Genomic DNA, 16,852 nt, shown 5'->3' with positions numbered 1-16,852 from the left:
TTCTCTCACTCGCGTCACTGTTTTTCTCTCACTCCCTCTTTCTCCCCCTTTCCCTCTTCCTCTGCCTCTCTCAGAATCTTTTCTCTCTCTCCCTCCACCACTCTCTCTAGATCTATTTTCTGTCCTTCCCTCTCTCTTCCCTTCTCTCTCTTTCTCTGAATCCCCCCTCTCACTCTCTCGTCTGTGTACGTCTCTCTCTCTCTCTGTCTCTCTCTCTCTCTCTCTCTCTCTGTCTCTCTCTCTTTCCTCCACTCACCAGGGTTAGGGTTAGCCTGGATGCCTGACTGTTTCTTGGGCCTACACGGGACTCTCCATGCAGAGGTTCGGCTCCGGCTGGCTTTTGACGTGTTTAGGCGTTTTTGTCGGGCCGAAACTCTGCTTGGAGAGTACTACACAGTCCAATCCCCAAACTCCTTGACTCTAGGGCTGACATGCCCCCAAGGAAATTCTACAACAGCCCCCACCCCAAGTTAGACCCTGAGAAACAATGTTATAAAGTTAAGTGGTCGCACATGGCACTTCTCAAAACTTTGGCCAGACACTCAAGTTGAATTTGGCAACACATCCTACGGCGATAACGACCAAGTGCTGTGACAAACACGGTCCATATTCCCCACCAACAGTGCCAACAACCATCCCAAATACGTGACCCGACCCTCGCCTGCAAAATTGAAGAGAACAAGTGTTAATGGCGTCCCCCCATGCTATCAACTACAGGAATGTTTTGATCTTAGACAAGAACCATCTGAGAGACGCTTGAGGAGGGCAGCAAGTATTCTTGGTGATAAATATGTTGGAGTTCGTCCAAGGTTCCGGTCATATTTTGGGGTTTCCGACAGTCAGCTCAGGGGTGGTTTGAAGAGCGGGAAAATGTGCAGACGATAAAACTGACGAACTACCGTATTTCATATAATTTTTCGAACAGTAAAATATCAAATTAATACAAAATGTGGCAGCGTTTCGGCTTGTATATTTCACCAAATTTTTCTTATTGTCGCTTTTTACCCGTGTTTTTTACAGAAATTAATATATTTACGGTAGCAGCATCGATGTCCTTTATTGTATGTGTAAAGATTAAGCAGTCTACGGTAGCAACAATTCCGATGTAGCCTGAAGAATTCTGAGAAGGGGGTCACAGATGTAAGAGATAGCGGTATTTTTAGGCAGCTAGTGTGGGAGAACTTGTAGCGAGGAGAGGGGTGGAAACAACATCGTAGCAACCGACCGCACCGAAATATTTTGCAAAATCTCGAAGGTCAGTGTTTCCACACAAGTTGATGTCATCAACATAGTTGTTGTGATAGATCTAGTACCAGAAGTTTGATATTATCTGATAACCACCATTGTCTTGTCAGTTCGGCTTGGGTTCAGTGTAGGGAGAAATGGAGAGAAATGTTGACAACTTGGAGGAAGATATAACGGTTACGGATTATTTTAGTTTTGTCCACATAAAACTTCTCTTCCATTACGTATTGCTCCAGCGCAATAAATGCAGTACTACAGTGCAATATAGAGCTATGCAATCAGAAAACAGCTTTTCTTACATTAAGTTGGGAATTATGTTGGTGACTTTTTTTCTGATCGTTGCCACATTTGTGTGCGAGTTATTCTTGAAGACGCATTTTGAGTTTTTGACTTTATTGATGTCTAAACAAAACTACATGTTATAGTCCGTGGGCTAACGTTACATACAATGTAGTTTAGTTTAGTTTAGAAATCAAAATTGTGTTCACAACTTTTGCTTGTCAAAGATGCTTTATATTTAATCTTGAAAATGTATTTCGGCTGCAAACTAAATGTTATATTTCAAGTTCGTGGGCTTTATATACAAATGTTTTTGCACAGCATTTGCACAGTGTGTGGTCTGCAGTTGAGATACGTTTGCCAACTTATGTGTATTCTCTGCGACAAAAATATTTTAATAAGTACTCATAAATCATGTTAGTGATGGCAGGACAAACATCGGACCCGCCTTGTAAGCTAACACCGGCTGACTGCAGTTATAGTACATGAGTCATGCGCTTGTCTCTTCTGTGATCTGCGAGATGTCAATAGTGCATAGCCTCCTTTGCAGGCCTTTTGGGTGACTCTAGTTATCTCCAAGCAGTGGCTTTTGGTAATGGTTGGCCCTTTTGATACTGCATAGCCACCGAAAGATCCGCCTTGAGTTGGAGATTACGGCGCGATTTTCAACGTATCGGGGCCAGGGTCTTTTACACAGGCGGCAATAGGATTTCCCCAACAAAAGAACCTGGCCCCGATATGTTGTCGCGAATGAGCGCTCTGTATCTATATATCTATATAGCCGGTATAACTGCCTTTCGGCGTAAAACACCACCTTCGCAGGCACGCAGATATTACACCGAACGACCTGTCACACCTAACCTTCCCATATCTAACAACATGCATTGTTTAAAGCTATCTAATGAGAATGCCTCTACAGTTCTTGACGGTAACGAGTTCCACTCTACGATAGTTCTAGGAAGATACGAATCCTCCAAAATAAACGCCGGCGCCGCCCAGAAGGCCCGCAATGGAGGCTATACAATAGCCAGACGTTATGTTGATGGGTGCGCAAATAACGTTCACTCCAACGGCTGAGCTGTCAGCTGTTAGTGTGGGTCAAGAACAGGTCACGAACAGGAAAGAACTTGCGTGGGGGCGGTTAGAAGACGGGTCGTGTGTGTTGCCAAATGCCGCTGCATTTTTAGGTGAAGGCATTTTTTAAATCACGAGTGTCTAATAAGATATGTGTGGGATTTTACTGAAATCCTACGGACACCATAGTGTTTTATCTCACATGTCTCAGCGTATGTCTAGAGGGGTTAAAAAGTGATGCCGTCGCTATAGTCTCTATAAACAATGCATCGCAATAAACTAGCGCTGGACAAAATATAGGTTTATGATAGGGGAAGGGCAGCCTGGTTGGAGCTGCATTCGTCTTTCGGAAGGGACGTAAAATGGGGGTCCCGTGATCGACGAAATGTTTTTTAAAAGGCACTATAACAGCCTCATTACTCAAATGGGTACCTACTGGCTGTACTCCAGATGAATATTTAATATAATGCCCAAAAGACAGGACAAGCTGATTCTGTCAACCCCCTATCAGAGCCTCACAGCTCTTGGGCCATGGCAGCAACGTGACAAGCATGCAAGAATCATCGGTCATCATTTGAATTGTCGTCATCTAATAATGATATACCATACACATCGTTTAACACATCGATTAACTACTGTACTCTCCAAGCAGAAGTTGGGCTCTGGCTGATTTTTGACGTTTTTTTTGCGTTTTTGTCGGACTGTGGGCTGGCGACCTAATAAAATGATAAAGAAAACGGGACAAATTAGAAAGGCCGACAAAACGCCTAAAACACGTCAAAAAACAGCTCTCTGCTTGGAGAGTAAAGATTAACTGATATCAAGGAGGTTTAAAATCTAAACCTCATTGCTCATATGTTTGGCTGATTTCCTGACAATTCATTTTCATTCATACCCATTTCAACACAGAAAATGATGAATGAATGATGACCTTTATTGTACATTTTTGCACCACTGGGCTAAGCACAGGTCACATGTTAACAATCATGTACAAATTCATCTGCATATAAGCGTCTAGCATTTGTCTAGCATACTCTAGTACTTTCGGTTTCCTCTCACTTCTTTGTAATTCTATAAATGTAGGAGGCTGTATGATAAGTTACAGTTGGTTTATCGAAGGCTGTAGTGGGGAAATTTACATGACCGAAAAGAAATACAAAGGACAAAAGACCCACGCTCGTACCCAGCGCCGTGAAGAAGCCATAGGTTTATCGTGGGCTTAGAATTATGTCACATCAACTGCCGATCAAGCTCAACAAAATAAACTTCTGGAATTCACAGCTGTCGTTTTTGTTTTGTTTTGTGCCTTTCTTGTTCCTCCGCGCGTAGTTGTGTACACCAGTACGTAACGGGCGACCTTCTACACTGGTAGTTAACCTTTATTTCTTCTAACTAAACACGTTTGAAACAAGACGAAAGTTCGCTATCTTGGGGGGTAAAATGTTGCTCAAGTGTGTTATGTTATAAGAAACAGAGATTTACAAAGTACCTTATCGTTGGCGCTGTTAGGGTGTTAAGATTACCTCTCTACATTGCGCTCGGAGGGGAGTTATGTCACGGACCCTACTTTGCCACGGGAGGGAGTTTGGCATTCTCCACGGCAAAACACTCGTCCCCAGGACAGTTTGAGTTTCCCAGCATGCGTTGCGCACACAAACTGCGTTCTCTTTCCCAAGACACAGAGAAACGCTCACACGCTAATGCGCCCCAGTGAATGCGCCCCGCTATGCCCAGGCCCGGGTCTAATTAGGGACTGGTCGATATTTAGCGGGGGGGGGAGGGGTGGTGCACCGGAGGGGAGGGCCATCGAGAAATTTTTTGGCCTGGGGGGAGGGCCATCGAAAAAAAATTTGAGCCGGGGGGAGGGCCATCGAAAAAAAACTGCATCAGGGGGGAGGGCCATCGAAAAAGTTTTTTCAAAATTCATGATAACGTTACATGTACCATCCAAAGTTCTGGTAATTTTGTATACGTAGCAATCTGCTATTGAGAACGCGCACGCATCCCTAAAAAACTCCCCATATTCTACGGCCTGCGTGCGGCCTGTCGGGATTTACGTTGAAACCGTCAGAGGGGCGTCCGGGCGTCAAATGACGACGAAATCTCACTTTGGACGTTTTTAAGCTATGCCCGGCTTGTCCGGAGTCGAAGCGCCACAATCGTCGCTGTCAGAGTCCCTTCGGTGCGAAATAGGAAGCCATATTCCTGGTAACGTTACTTACAAGTTACAGAAAACGTGGAACGCTACAATCGTCGCTGTCAGAAGTTCTCGGCGGTGCGAAATAGGAAGCGATATTCCTGGTATTCCCAAGCTTGTTTGCAGACATGTTTGCAGAAAAATCGCCGCCGAAACCGCTGTGCTGCGTCAGATTGTACTTACAGAAAACGTGGAACTACAGTCTAATAAAAACTTTGTAGCACAAGGAGATCCAACGCACGCGTTTTCCCACAAAGTTGCCGCTGATTGACAGTCGGCATCCTTTGATGCCGTCGGCGAGACGCCAGCAAGTCTACCAAAGTAACCAAAGGAAAGTCGGCGGTTTGTGGGCGGGGCCGCAAATATTCTGGGTGGGAAAATGACATAACCTCGATCTAGAAATTTGTCAGAAATACAATTAAGAATCAATTCTATTCCCGCGCTGACAAAGAAAGGAATCTTTTACGTTAATAACTGCCTCTGTTTGGGTCAACTGCGGACTGTCGGCTTTCAAATAAGGAGATTTCCCCGGGAATCTGATACATTTACGGCTGTTCTAATAGTCCGGGACCCGCCCCGCAGATATATACTCGTCTATTGTTTACGTTTTCGCGCAATGCTGCCAGCGTCACACGAGTCGCAAAGGGATGTTCCCGGGTGGGTGGGGCGTCGAGACAAGATCGGAGCGGTAGGGCGGGGTGCTAATTAATAGTAATTGGCACCTCTCTTTGAGTTGATAGTTGGATGGCTTCCTGCGAAACAGCGGAGTCGCGTGCTTGGAACGTATTGTCCAGGGGCGGGGCGGGGCGGGGCGGGGAGCGGCACCACCAGTGCATCACGCCCCCAAGTGGGAAAACGAAGAACCGACGGTCCTAGTCCTACGGCCGCGAGGAAGATTCACTGGAACAAGAAGCACCTATCAAATATGATGTTGTTGTCCATCATTATGTTTTTTTTTTTCAATAACAGCAATACGGATTTTCGCGGTGCTAAGTATTTTGTTTATATCTTGAACTGGGAAGAACTCAGCCAAATGATGAAAGCCATGAAACGCCTGAAGGCTGACAGCATCACAAGGTAACAAAGCAAACACATCGTTACATAAAAAGTTGATATCTGTTCCAAAAATGAATACTACTACAAATCACTGAAATCACACCCAAACTTCTTCTAATCTTTCGATTCCATACAAACAAATAAATATTGCAATGTCATGTGATCGTGATCTCTCTCTTTTATGTTTGGATGCGGTGAACACACAGAGTACTGTGCAGCCATCTTGCCCAAAGTTGTGTCGCGATTTTGTTCAATTTGCTGTTGGAAAATCGATGCAAAGACCCCATCTTTGGAATTATAGCAGCACGACTATACGAGTATTAGCATACATAGGAAACAGGAATAGTACGTACAGGATGAAGAAAACACACTGGAAGCCGGAGCATGCGGCGTTTTCCGGTAGTCACAGTTTATTTCCTTGGCTCTTTAGGACTGTCTTGGCCAGCTGAATTTTGCCACCGGAGGATCATATCAATTTTCTAGCATCGACCCTACATCGAACTGGCCTTGATCAGATGTCATGTGGACTCTTGTGATGGTAACTTACCAGCCCTGCTTCTTTGACCCACGAATGGATCTAATCTATCGTCACTTGATTAACTAAAGTTTCATATTTGGTACTACGATGATTGTAGCGTTTATAATGTCTGTAACGGAATAAACTACAGTCTATTCGTGATTATTACTTATAAGTTCATCACGGTTTGGTTAGCTTACCATGTTAGCAATTTTCATGGGTAAATCATGGTATTAGTGGCATAAAAATAAACTCTTTGGTCGAGAACATACGAATGAATATGAAACGAAAGTTAAGGGACAAACATGATATGGTAGCCGGTTTCATCAAAGGTTTTATTTTCTGTGTCCATTCCGAAACTTGGTCGGTACTCACGTACCTGAAAACACAAATAAATATAAAAGTAAAACAGCGTATGAGAAGTAAATAGCAACAAGTGACAACATAGCTACCGATTTCCTTCGTTTTGAAAGGCAAATCATCGGGTCGTGTTAGCACAACCGCCGATGATAGTACATCAAAGGCGCAAAACCACTGACAACCGCTCTCAGCTGGATGATTTGCCTCTCAAATTGCGAGAAATTGCGTTTTTGAAGGCTTGAAAATCCACAAATTCCCGGGAAAGCATGCCCTCCGGAGCCGCCCTAGATTGCCTTCGGGTTGGCGTGAACGCTGAGGCAAGGTAAGTCTTATTATGCACTGTTGCCAAAATGAAAAGTCGACTCTATGTATTTTGGGAGAGACGCGAATGATATGTTGCGTGTGCGTCAGGACAACCCCGAATACGTCCACTGTCCCAGTCAAACATCACTACCGCTAACTTTTATTCAGTAACATGTTCATGTGAAAAGTCATGAAAAATGGGGGGGAGGGCCATCGAAAAATTTTTAGAGCCGGGGGGAGGGCCATTGAAAAAAAAAATGGGCGGGGGGGAGGGCCATTGAAAAAAAATTTGAGCCGGGGGGAGGGCCATCAAAAAAATTTTTTACCGGACCCACTTTGCACCACCCCTCCCCCCCCAATAAATATCGATCAGTCCCTTAGGGGAAAGAAAGGACGCTGTGGAGGAGCGTGCAAAAGACCTGTGTTTGATATGTAAGTGAAGGGTCATGAATACGACCATTAACGGTCACCGGAGAGGTCACGAGGTTTAACCCCAAGGTTTTTCCTGTGGTTCCACCGTAACCATGGCAACGACAAGGGCTTCCCCGGTCCAAAAACGTATCAGATCAAAACACTTGACTCTCTCGCCAGATGGTCTTCCTGTATGCGGACGGTAGGGCGCTACTATGCTGTGAATGTTGAAAGCTTATCGGTGTGTTTTCAGCCAGTAGCTGGTCTTATCTATGTTGGCATGATGTTTGCGTAGACAGTGGCTAGACTGAGATATCTTCCGATTGATTGGTTAGGACTGCGCATCGTTTATTTCGCCATTCTGTGGTCGGTATCAGTCTTTCTTTATTTTGTATCGTGATATTTTTGTGCACGGTTATGATGATGAATGGTTTATTAAGAAAACTTACACAAACTGACAGTAGCGGTCAAATTCATGACCGAATTGGAGTCAGACTTACACAAGTATCATAATCAAGCGACTAATTAAAATCTGGTGACATATCTAAAATCATCCAACGTTAGATAAAACAGTACATTTATGTACTGGAAGTACTGTTATGTACTGGAAGTACTGTCCAATCAGAGGTTCGGCTGTTTTTGACGTATTTTTAGGCGTTCTTGTCAGGCTTTCTAGTACGTTAGGTTTTCTTTATGTCGACAAGCCACGTGAAATCGGAAATAGAAAGCCTGACAAAAACGCTTAAATATACGTCAAAAACAAGCTGAATCCGAACATCTGCTTGGAGAGTATAATGGAAGCTCGATGTCTTATGGCCCGATATGTAAAGTGTCAAAGACAGGAGATTGTTATTAGAAAAAATACGTCTTATTTTCGACTCGCATTTTTGTTATGAGGTATTCCGTGTGTTTTGTGGGTCTCTCATGTGTCCTCAGCCGCTTGGAAATCTCTTTTTATGCCAGTGTGTATTTCTTCTGGTTAAACAAATAAACCATTGGAAATTAAATACGGCAAATGATTCGGTAGAACTGAGCCCCGACAACGTGCTTTGAACACTTGTCAATGTAATTCTTTGAGGCTGTGACCATCAGAGGGGATGAAAACTTTGTACCCAGAATTTATTTAATCCATATGTCCGTCAGTATATCGTCCCTTGGTTGAAGTTTTAAAACCGCTCATATCTTGGATAACCGTTATTTTTGAAATGTTGATATGTGGTTCATGTACATTGTACTTGGTTTTGAAATGTCATAAGCCTTTCTCTTGTGTCCCCCCTGGGCTTCACAGCGACAGGTGCATTAGATAACGCCAGAAACTTCCATCTGTTGTTTTTGGTACTCACTCACTACATTGGAATCCGATGACGTCATGGATTTTCCAAGGCACAAACACAGCTGTACCCGTACCGCCTCATGGCTGATAAATCTCAGAAACCAAAGAATGTACACTGTTTTATCTTCTCAGTCCCAATGATCAACGACATTTTCATTTGAGTCATTCATCAAAACGCATGGACTGACTACCATAGAGCATTTTACAAAGCTGTAAAATTTAAAGCCATATAGGAGGTAGAAAACGAAACTTCATGAATTTGACATATATACTAGTACATACATATATTCATACTTAACGCTTGGGACAGCATCTATAAGCAGCGACACCTATAGCTGCAGTGCAGTGTGAACCAGTCAAAAATGCCCTGAGGAAGGTGACAGGCCGTCACCGAAACGTTGGTTGAATAAAACACCTGATTGTGTACAAAGAGTTTTGTGATACAGTGACCTACCAACCCGATGAAACTATTCATGGATGGTTCAACGTTTTCTGACGAAGCTTGCATTTTCTTGTCTTTTGCAGGTGCGTGTGTCTTCCAGCATAAGACCACCCGGCGCAAAGCACCATGGGAGGACGCGGTGCGGTCCGTGGACAACCCCCTCCCCAGGACACACAGAGTCGTGAAACGATGGTAAGATTTTTTTCTAAACCTTAAATTTACTTTTGAGAAGTTGTCTAAGTTCTTGATCAAAGTTGAACTGCAATTTCGGGTTGCTCATTTCTTGACAAAAAAAGACTGGAGCTAATCAGTCAAAAATTTGGTAAAAGGGCAATTTTTGTGTCAACTTTGATACAGAAAGACCAACGCAGATGAACTTTCAAGTAAAAATTATCTGAGAATGATTTTTGTAGTAAGTTTTGCATCCTGTTTTTTACTCATCCAGATCCAACATCTTGCTGGTCTCGTCCGGAGCGTTCCCGTCAGGCAAAGCGAGACATCCCTCCTGCCGACGGCGCAAAGGCTTCTGGACGGTGACGTCAGCCTCATTTCCGCCCGGGACCGGAAAGACGTCACCGCTGCAGTACCCATCTGCCATGCGGTGGGGAGCATCTACCACACCGTCAGGCACGGGAAGCGAGTGTCCAAACGGACGAGAAAGTTCATCGAGACCGTCCACGCCATTGAAGTCGTCTCAGCGGAGGGCCTCCTTCGTACATCAAGGGGTGACTTTTTCGACCAACTGGAAGCGAAGTTACAACAGTCAGAAAGGCACGTTCGAAAGGTGAACAAGAGAGGACGGATAGCGAGATTGTTCAAGTCAAAGAGGGACAAGGAAAAGTTCGACACGTTAGAAGAAGAGCTTAACCAGCTCTTCGATGGAGTGACATTGAGAGAGAGAAGAGGCGATGTGAGGAAGTCGGTAGAGGACATTAATGAGAATCTGAAGAACGTCGCGTTGGACAGAGGCAGACATGCAAATGAGGAAACAAGAGCCGAGATCCACGAGCCAATCACAGTGCTTGATGAATCTGCAAAGAATGACGGGATGGATGTCATCTCAGAAGACATCTCGGAGTCGTTGGTATTCACCTTCGAAGGAGAAGAGCTCAGTGAAGAGTTATCCGCCATTTTGTGCCCCCCAAGTGAAGACTCTAGTCTCAGCCTTGTTGGCGAGAGAATCCGGATGGGAAGGTTGAGAGGAATCGTGGAAAGAAATTTGAGAAACTTTCACCCAGAGACAAGGCAGTGGTTACATGACGAAGTCATCCTCTGGTGCCATGGGAAGACCAATTCTAGGTCCTTTGTGCTTTCGGGCTCCTCTGGTATGGGAAAGTCGTGTGCAGCTGCCTCAATTTGCAACAGATTCGCCAAAGATGGAAATCTCGCAGCCTGCTATTTCCCAGAGAACCCGTCGCTCCAAGAACCAAAGACCTTTGTCGTGAACTTGGCGAGCCAGCTGTCGCACAGTGTCCCCGGGTATTGTCGAGTACTGGAACAAGACGACGAGCTACGTGCAGACTTGCGCCATCTGTCTGCTGTCGAGATGTACCACCGGCTGATCCACAGGCCGCTCAGTTGCGTACGTAGACCTGACGCCACCAAGCGAATGCTGTTGGTACTGGATGGCTTCGACCAGTTGGTCGACTCAGCAGGAGGAGAGGAGATCAGATTGATGATCAGCCAGCTTCGCCACTTACCAAGCTGGCTGGCAATCCTCATTACAAGTGGGGAAACCTCCTCTACAGTAAAGCGGTACTTCAAACAATCTGAGCTCGAGCCCGAACAGTCCCGATCGAGTCACGAAGACTCACGAATCAGCTCCGAAATGCTACGACTCAGCAACGAGGATCCCCGAAACCAAGAGGACGTTCGTCTTTTCCTAACGGACGTCCTTGGTCAAACCATGTCTGTACCGAACGTCCACCAAGTGACAGAAATCCTACTAGAGAAGTCAGAGGGAAAACTGGGGTACTTCCATCTTGTCAATTTCTTGGTGGAACATGATAGTCTGACCAACAAAACTCTCAACAAACTACCAACGGGACTGATGAAAGTGCAAATGGCAATCGTTGACAGTGTATACACGTTCCTGGGCCCGAAGCTGTACTCTGCTTTGTTAGGGTGCCTTGCAGCGGCCAAGGAACCTGTACACAAGGACATTCTAGGTTCCATCCTGACAGAAGAAAAAGTCAACGCAGCATTCCAGAAGCAAACGTTCGCACAGTTAGGGAAGCTGACTCGTTGCAAATGTGAAAGCCTCTCGCTTGCTCCGGGAATAAAATCATGGCTTACATCGACGGAAAGTAAGCACCGAGTTGACATTGAACAAGGACATGCCGTGTTAGCTCTAGTCTCCAAAGAAGCCATCCAAAACATCATGGCGGAAATGAGAGGTGATGACGTCAAACCTACGTCAGGAGCCACTGCCAGGTACGCGATACGTCACGGCATGTACCACTGTGTCCGAGCACGGCAGTTTGGCGGTGACTTCACGTCGTTGTTCTGCAACATTCACCACATCAGAGTTCGGCTGGAAACAGACCCACTGTCGGTGTATGACATGGTGGAGGAGTACGCAATCGCCTCGGGATGCGAGAGCCTTTCAACCGAGGGCAGAACAACGGTTGACCGCTTCAGAAACCTTCTGCTACGCCACGCGGACACAATTGTCGACAATCCGGACAATTTCGTCTCAATAGCAGCAAACGACAGAAGAGTTGGGAGCGACAAACAGGTTGCTAACACCTACCTTGATCGCGAAGGCAGACCATGGCTGCAGAAAGTCACTGAGCAACCGCAAGGCCTTGGGGCAGTGACGTCATTCGCGACTCGCGCGGCTGCCATCTTGGATTGCGATGTCTCTTCAGACGGGAGACTATTGGCGTGTGGAGATTTGCAAGGAAAGGTCCGTATACATCATGCCTTCACTGGGAAAGTCATGGGTCTCTTCGAAACGGACTTTCCAGAAATTCGACAGTGTACGTTCCTCCCCGGACGTAGCGGCCATATTTTCTTCGGGTCGTCCACTCACGCACTCAATACTGAAGGAGAACTTGTCGCATTCGAACCACCCGCTTTTCCGGACTCCATGACAACGCCCACTATTTGCGCTTTTGCGGATTCAGGCTCTAAGCTCGCAATGTTCTTGAATGTTGACTACTCCTTGTCAGGTGTCTCCTTGTCTGACCTTCCCGAAGACATCTTCAAGGTCAAACTGTTTGACCTTGACAGTTCTTCAAGTAGTGACCAACTGTTGCTGAAGAACTGCGTATCACTCAGCGACCACCAGGCCCCGATCCAGTGCTGCTGCTTCGTGCAAAATGGAGAAAGTGTCGTGGTTGGGTGCAGAGACAAGTCGCTGAACGTATGGGATGTGCAAACTGGACAGAAGCTCAGAAAAATCAACTTTGACGGCGGCCTAAAGCAAATCTTCACCAGAGACAGTCTCTTGTGCGTAGTTGGAGACAAAAGTGACACCAGTGTGCGAGTCTTGGACTTAGAATCATTCGAAGAACTTGGGAGTGTTGAAAACCATCATGGCGGCGTGAGCGGCTGTCGTCTTACAGATGATTACGTCATTTCTGCTTGCCGCGGAAGAAACAACGAGACGGACCAAAACGGGAGGCTGTACGCAACATCTACTCGAACCCTGAGGGTGAACAAGGTGTTCGTCCCGGACAGTCCCTACATCAGTTGTTGTGCTACCAACGCTGGTTACGCCTGGGTTTGTGGAGAAGATGGTAGAGTTAGTGTAGTAAACCTAGCGGAAGAGGACAGTACTTCAAACGTCAACCAAGATGCCAGAACGCACGGGATCGTGACCTGCGCGTTCTCACCCAACTCCAAAGAACTCGTGACGTGTGAACACGGGGAGAACGGCACGTTGACCGTCTGGGACTCTCAGAGGGGGGACCTGAAACGTGGTCTGTGCCACAACAAGGGAAGATGCATCTCTAAGATAGAGATGAAGAAAGTGGAATCGAAATGTCCACCAAGGTGTGTCTTCTCCACAGATGGGACGCGGCTCGTGGCGCTAGCGGGGACAAACTCGCTCCAAGTCTGGGACATGCGTAGGGAGAGACACCGCTTGCTCAAAGGGCATGCCTACTTCAGAATCACTTGCATGGCGCTCTCTGCGGACAATAGTATGATCGCTGCTGGCAGCACTGATACAACCTTGTGCGTTTGGGACGTTGGGGCCAATCTTGATGGCAAGAAACGCGTAGAGAGCGCCATTTTTGAGGGACACTCCGATGGAGTGTCCTGTTGTGCCTTCTCTCCGGACTCACAAACACTAGCGTCTGGAGACAGGGCGGGAAAACTCATTCTCTGGTCTCCTGTCAACGCCGAGCCAAAAGTCGTCTGCAACGGGCACGGTGACGTCATCACCTGCCTCAGTTTCTCCGCTGACTCCTGCCGGCTTGCAAGTGGTGGGAAAGACGGAGCTCTAGGAGTATGGGACGTGGAAAGTGGAGAAAGATTGTTCAATCTGAAGGCACATGATGCTGGCTGCATCACTTCGTGTGAGTTCGGCCCATCCGAACTGATTCTGTCGTCTGCAACAAATGGAACGATTCATGCATGGGACTCAAGCAACGGCAATCAAGTCTATGCTTTCAAACTGGGCCAAAGTTCTGTTTTGTCGTCAAGATTTCTCAAAGAAGGAAAGTTCATCGTGTCCGTCAGCCAAGACGGTGGTCTGTCCGTGCTTGAGACAACCACCGGGCGAACTGTGTCTCAGTGTCACCTGCCAGCTATCCCAGCATGCATGGACGTGTCACGTGACCAGCGCTTCGTGACGTGTGGGTTCCAACATGGCGGCTTTGTACTCTACAAATGCATGAACTTCATGTGAACACTTCTCATCTAAGTGTGATGGAAAGCTATGTAAAGAAGTTGTCCATGTGATGGACAAGTGCCTTGTGCTTCATGGGATCAAACGATGCATAAATCATATGCTATAATCTGTATAACAAGTTGTTCTATTGTGCTATGTTAAACACTTCAACTTTCCAGCATTGCCTTTTAGTTCTTCACAAATCCCAGCCAGTTTTAGAGTTAGCAGAACATGTATGTGTGTGTGTGTTTTAACTCTCTTTTAATAAGCCCACTCAGAAATTCGAGTACGCATGCGCAGTGTCAAAGATGAAGGCCCGTGAGACGTAAACAAACCCCGCCTGGATGTTGTTATGCAAATTGAGACAATGTCGAGACGAGAACTGTTTGCAAGCCTGTCGCCTTCACCTTTGACACTGCACATGCGTACTCGAATTTCCGAATGGACTTGATTTCACTTATAGTTATACATTATACCAGGTAATTTCCAAGCTAATGTCGGGAGCTTATAATTGGAGAAGCTTTGAGGCGTTAAGTTTGACCACTGACACTGATAGGGGCGACCTACACCGCTAGGGTCACTTAGGAAACTGTTGAAATGTTCATCACTGCTAGTGCCATCTATGATTATCATAAAACATATCATATCATACGTTCAATCAAAACAAACGACCAACATGTATTTACACAAGGAACCAGCCTTTATTACTTACACTTTTCATATCCAGTAATAATAAATAAACAACTATGAACAAACAATAATATCATACATCAGTTTAGCGTACACATCTGCAAATACTTTTTGACAATGATATACGGTATACAAGGGGATCGTGACTCCATACAAAGGAAGAAAACACGATGATTTATATCAATACTATCCTTAATGGTCATGAAATGACATCGAAAATGATATAACCGTTCATAAAGGAGGTCGGCACAGTTATTGATAAATGTAGAGAAATTTCAACATCTCCGATAAGTTTATATTTCTGGTCTTGTACTGTTTAAAGTATGCTTGTTCCTCCAAAATAATCTTGTACCGTTTCTTTTTACTGTTTTAGTTCACGTTTTTAAAATCAAGGTTATGACCATATGCCAAAGGAAGCCAACTTGGACGTTAACATTTTCGAAGAAAACAAACCACCTTTTGTGACGTCCCAAATAAAAAGGAAATTCGACTTTCTTGTTTGTCTCCTTTACTCATCCATTCCCCCTTTCCTGTAATGGTATGTTTATATGCTAAACCAGTTTAGAAATGTATGTGTCGTTCGGATCAGAGAAAGTATAATGGATTTTCGGTGTTTTAAATATCGTAATGAAATGAAAATAGAACATTGGAGATTAACACGACAATAGGACATTGTGGTAAGCCTTATTTCTGCACACAAGTCTTTAGTTCCGTTAGTAACTTTTCTGTCTGAACAAGAATGCATTTTATTTGTCAACTGTAGAGGTATCACATGTCTTGGCAGCCAAACATTTCGTCGATATCCAAAAATTCTGGTATAAATACGACAACGGTTTTCTTAAGTGACATTTTTGTACAGGAGGGTCTACGAAGGCTACACTGGCCTCATGGCTACATGAGGAGGGTCTTGTAAAACATGGTGGCTCTTGATAGCCTCTACCAGACTCCACAGGTCGCTGGAAAAAGAGTAGAAACTGGCCAAATAGACAGACAAAATGCTAGTGGAGTAAGCTAGCTGGCCGTGGAGTACAGTTTGCGCCATAGGTCGTAAACTATAATACTACATGGCCAGCTCACTTCTCTAAGATTTTATGTCTATTTGGCCAATTTCTACTTTTTTCGCAAACTGTACTCCATGACCAGCTTACTTCTCTAGCATGTTATCTATTTTGCCAAGTTCTACTATTTTTCCAATGACCTGTGGAGCCTGGCAGAGGCTACGCTCTTGATCGTTCGTGAATGGGGTTACCTCTCTATAGACCTTATATTGTCTATTTACAATGGGATGAAGTCTACATACAACTGATATTATACGTAAACTTCATCGCTGGACTTGGCACTCAGGCGGCCTGACTTGTGTTTCCTTCTCAATGCGTGGAGGTGTCCTTCTAGTTCCTTCTCTTTTTCTAGACTATTTTGGCGGGAAAGTCTGCCCTGTGGAGACTCGGGCGCAGAGACAGCTACTACAGAGTTCTCCGCGCTATTGGCTCCTGATGATTCTAAACTCTCTCTGCGAGAATGGTGGCGTCTCCGGTCGTATGTTGTAGGACAGGAGTCCGTGTGATTGGGCGAGGGGTCTCGCTTTTTCTCGCGAGACAAACGGTGCCGGCTGGCCGGTGACTGTTGCCGCGGCCATGTTCCACTGTGAGGATTCTCCTTAGTATGATCTCCATGGTTGTTAGAGGCTATTTTCTCTTCCTTGTATCGCTGGAGCGATTCAAAGTGTTGCAGTACAGCTTTCAATTGTTTCAGTTCTTCGCCATAAACAGAATCTCTGTCAGACGATACTCTACGAGACCTTCCGGACGATCCCGCAACGTCTGATCTCCCGGATGGCGGCAACGTCGCGGACGATCCCGGTACCCCGGATGTTGATCCAAGATGGCTGCTGAAAACATCGTCTTGACTACCTGTGATTTCCACATAGTCGGGAGACAGGTCGCTAGAGTCCTGAGAGGATCTGCTAGGGGGTTTTTGGACATGGGATGTTCTATTTGGCGACCTCTCGACATGGCTTTCTCTCACAAACCCCTGACCAGCAGGGGATTTACTCGGGCTGAGGTCTTTTGTTGGGCTGCCATGATGGCTCCCTGGACTAAGTTTAC

At 45.6% G+C, this 16,852-nt stretch overlaps 2 protein-coding genes across 4 annotated transcripts in view; one reads left to right on the top strand and one right to left on the bottom strand.

The window, feature by feature from the left end:
- LOC136421196 (uncharacterized) overlaps nucleotides 1-15,237 on the top strand; it is a 27,273-nt gene extending 12,036 nt beyond the window's left edge. For 2 of the 3 annotated variants that reach the window (XM_066408376.1, XM_066408374.1), the window contains exons 2-3: nucleotides 9,301-9,409; nucleotides 9,663-15,237. In XM_066408376.1, coding sequence (XP_066264473.1) covers nucleotides 9,344-9,409; nucleotides 9,663-14,075 — 4,479 coding nt within the window. In that variant the 5' untranslated portion in view covers nucleotides 9,301-9,343 and the 3' untranslated portion in view covers nucleotides 14,076-15,237. Of the gene's footprint in view, nucleotides 1-1,141; nucleotides 1,256-9,300; nucleotides 9,410-9,662 lie in introns of those variants that run through there. The other variant, XM_066408375.1, reaches the window with a different exon arrangement.
- LOC136421197 (uncharacterized) overlaps nucleotides 14,737-16,852 on the bottom strand; it is a 49,973-nt gene continuing 47,857 nt past the window's right edge. Inside the window, exon 8 of the mRNA XM_066408377.1 lies at nucleotides 14,737-16,852. Coding sequence (XP_066264474.1) covers nucleotides 16,056-16,852 — 797 coding nt within the window. The 3' untranslated portion in view covers nucleotides 14,737-16,055.

Source organism: Branchiostoma lanceolatum, chromosome 15 (assembly GCF_035083965.1).
Source record: "Branchiostoma lanceolatum isolate klBraLanc5 chromosome 15, klBraLanc5.hap2, whole genome shotgun sequence".
In the NCBI taxonomy this organism is placed as follows: Eukaryota; Metazoa; Chordata; class Leptocardii; order Amphioxiformes; family Branchiostomatidae; genus Branchiostoma; species Branchiostoma lanceolatum.
Note: the sequence above shows the minus strand (reverse complement) of the source record. Positions and strands in the feature narration are given on the sequence as shown.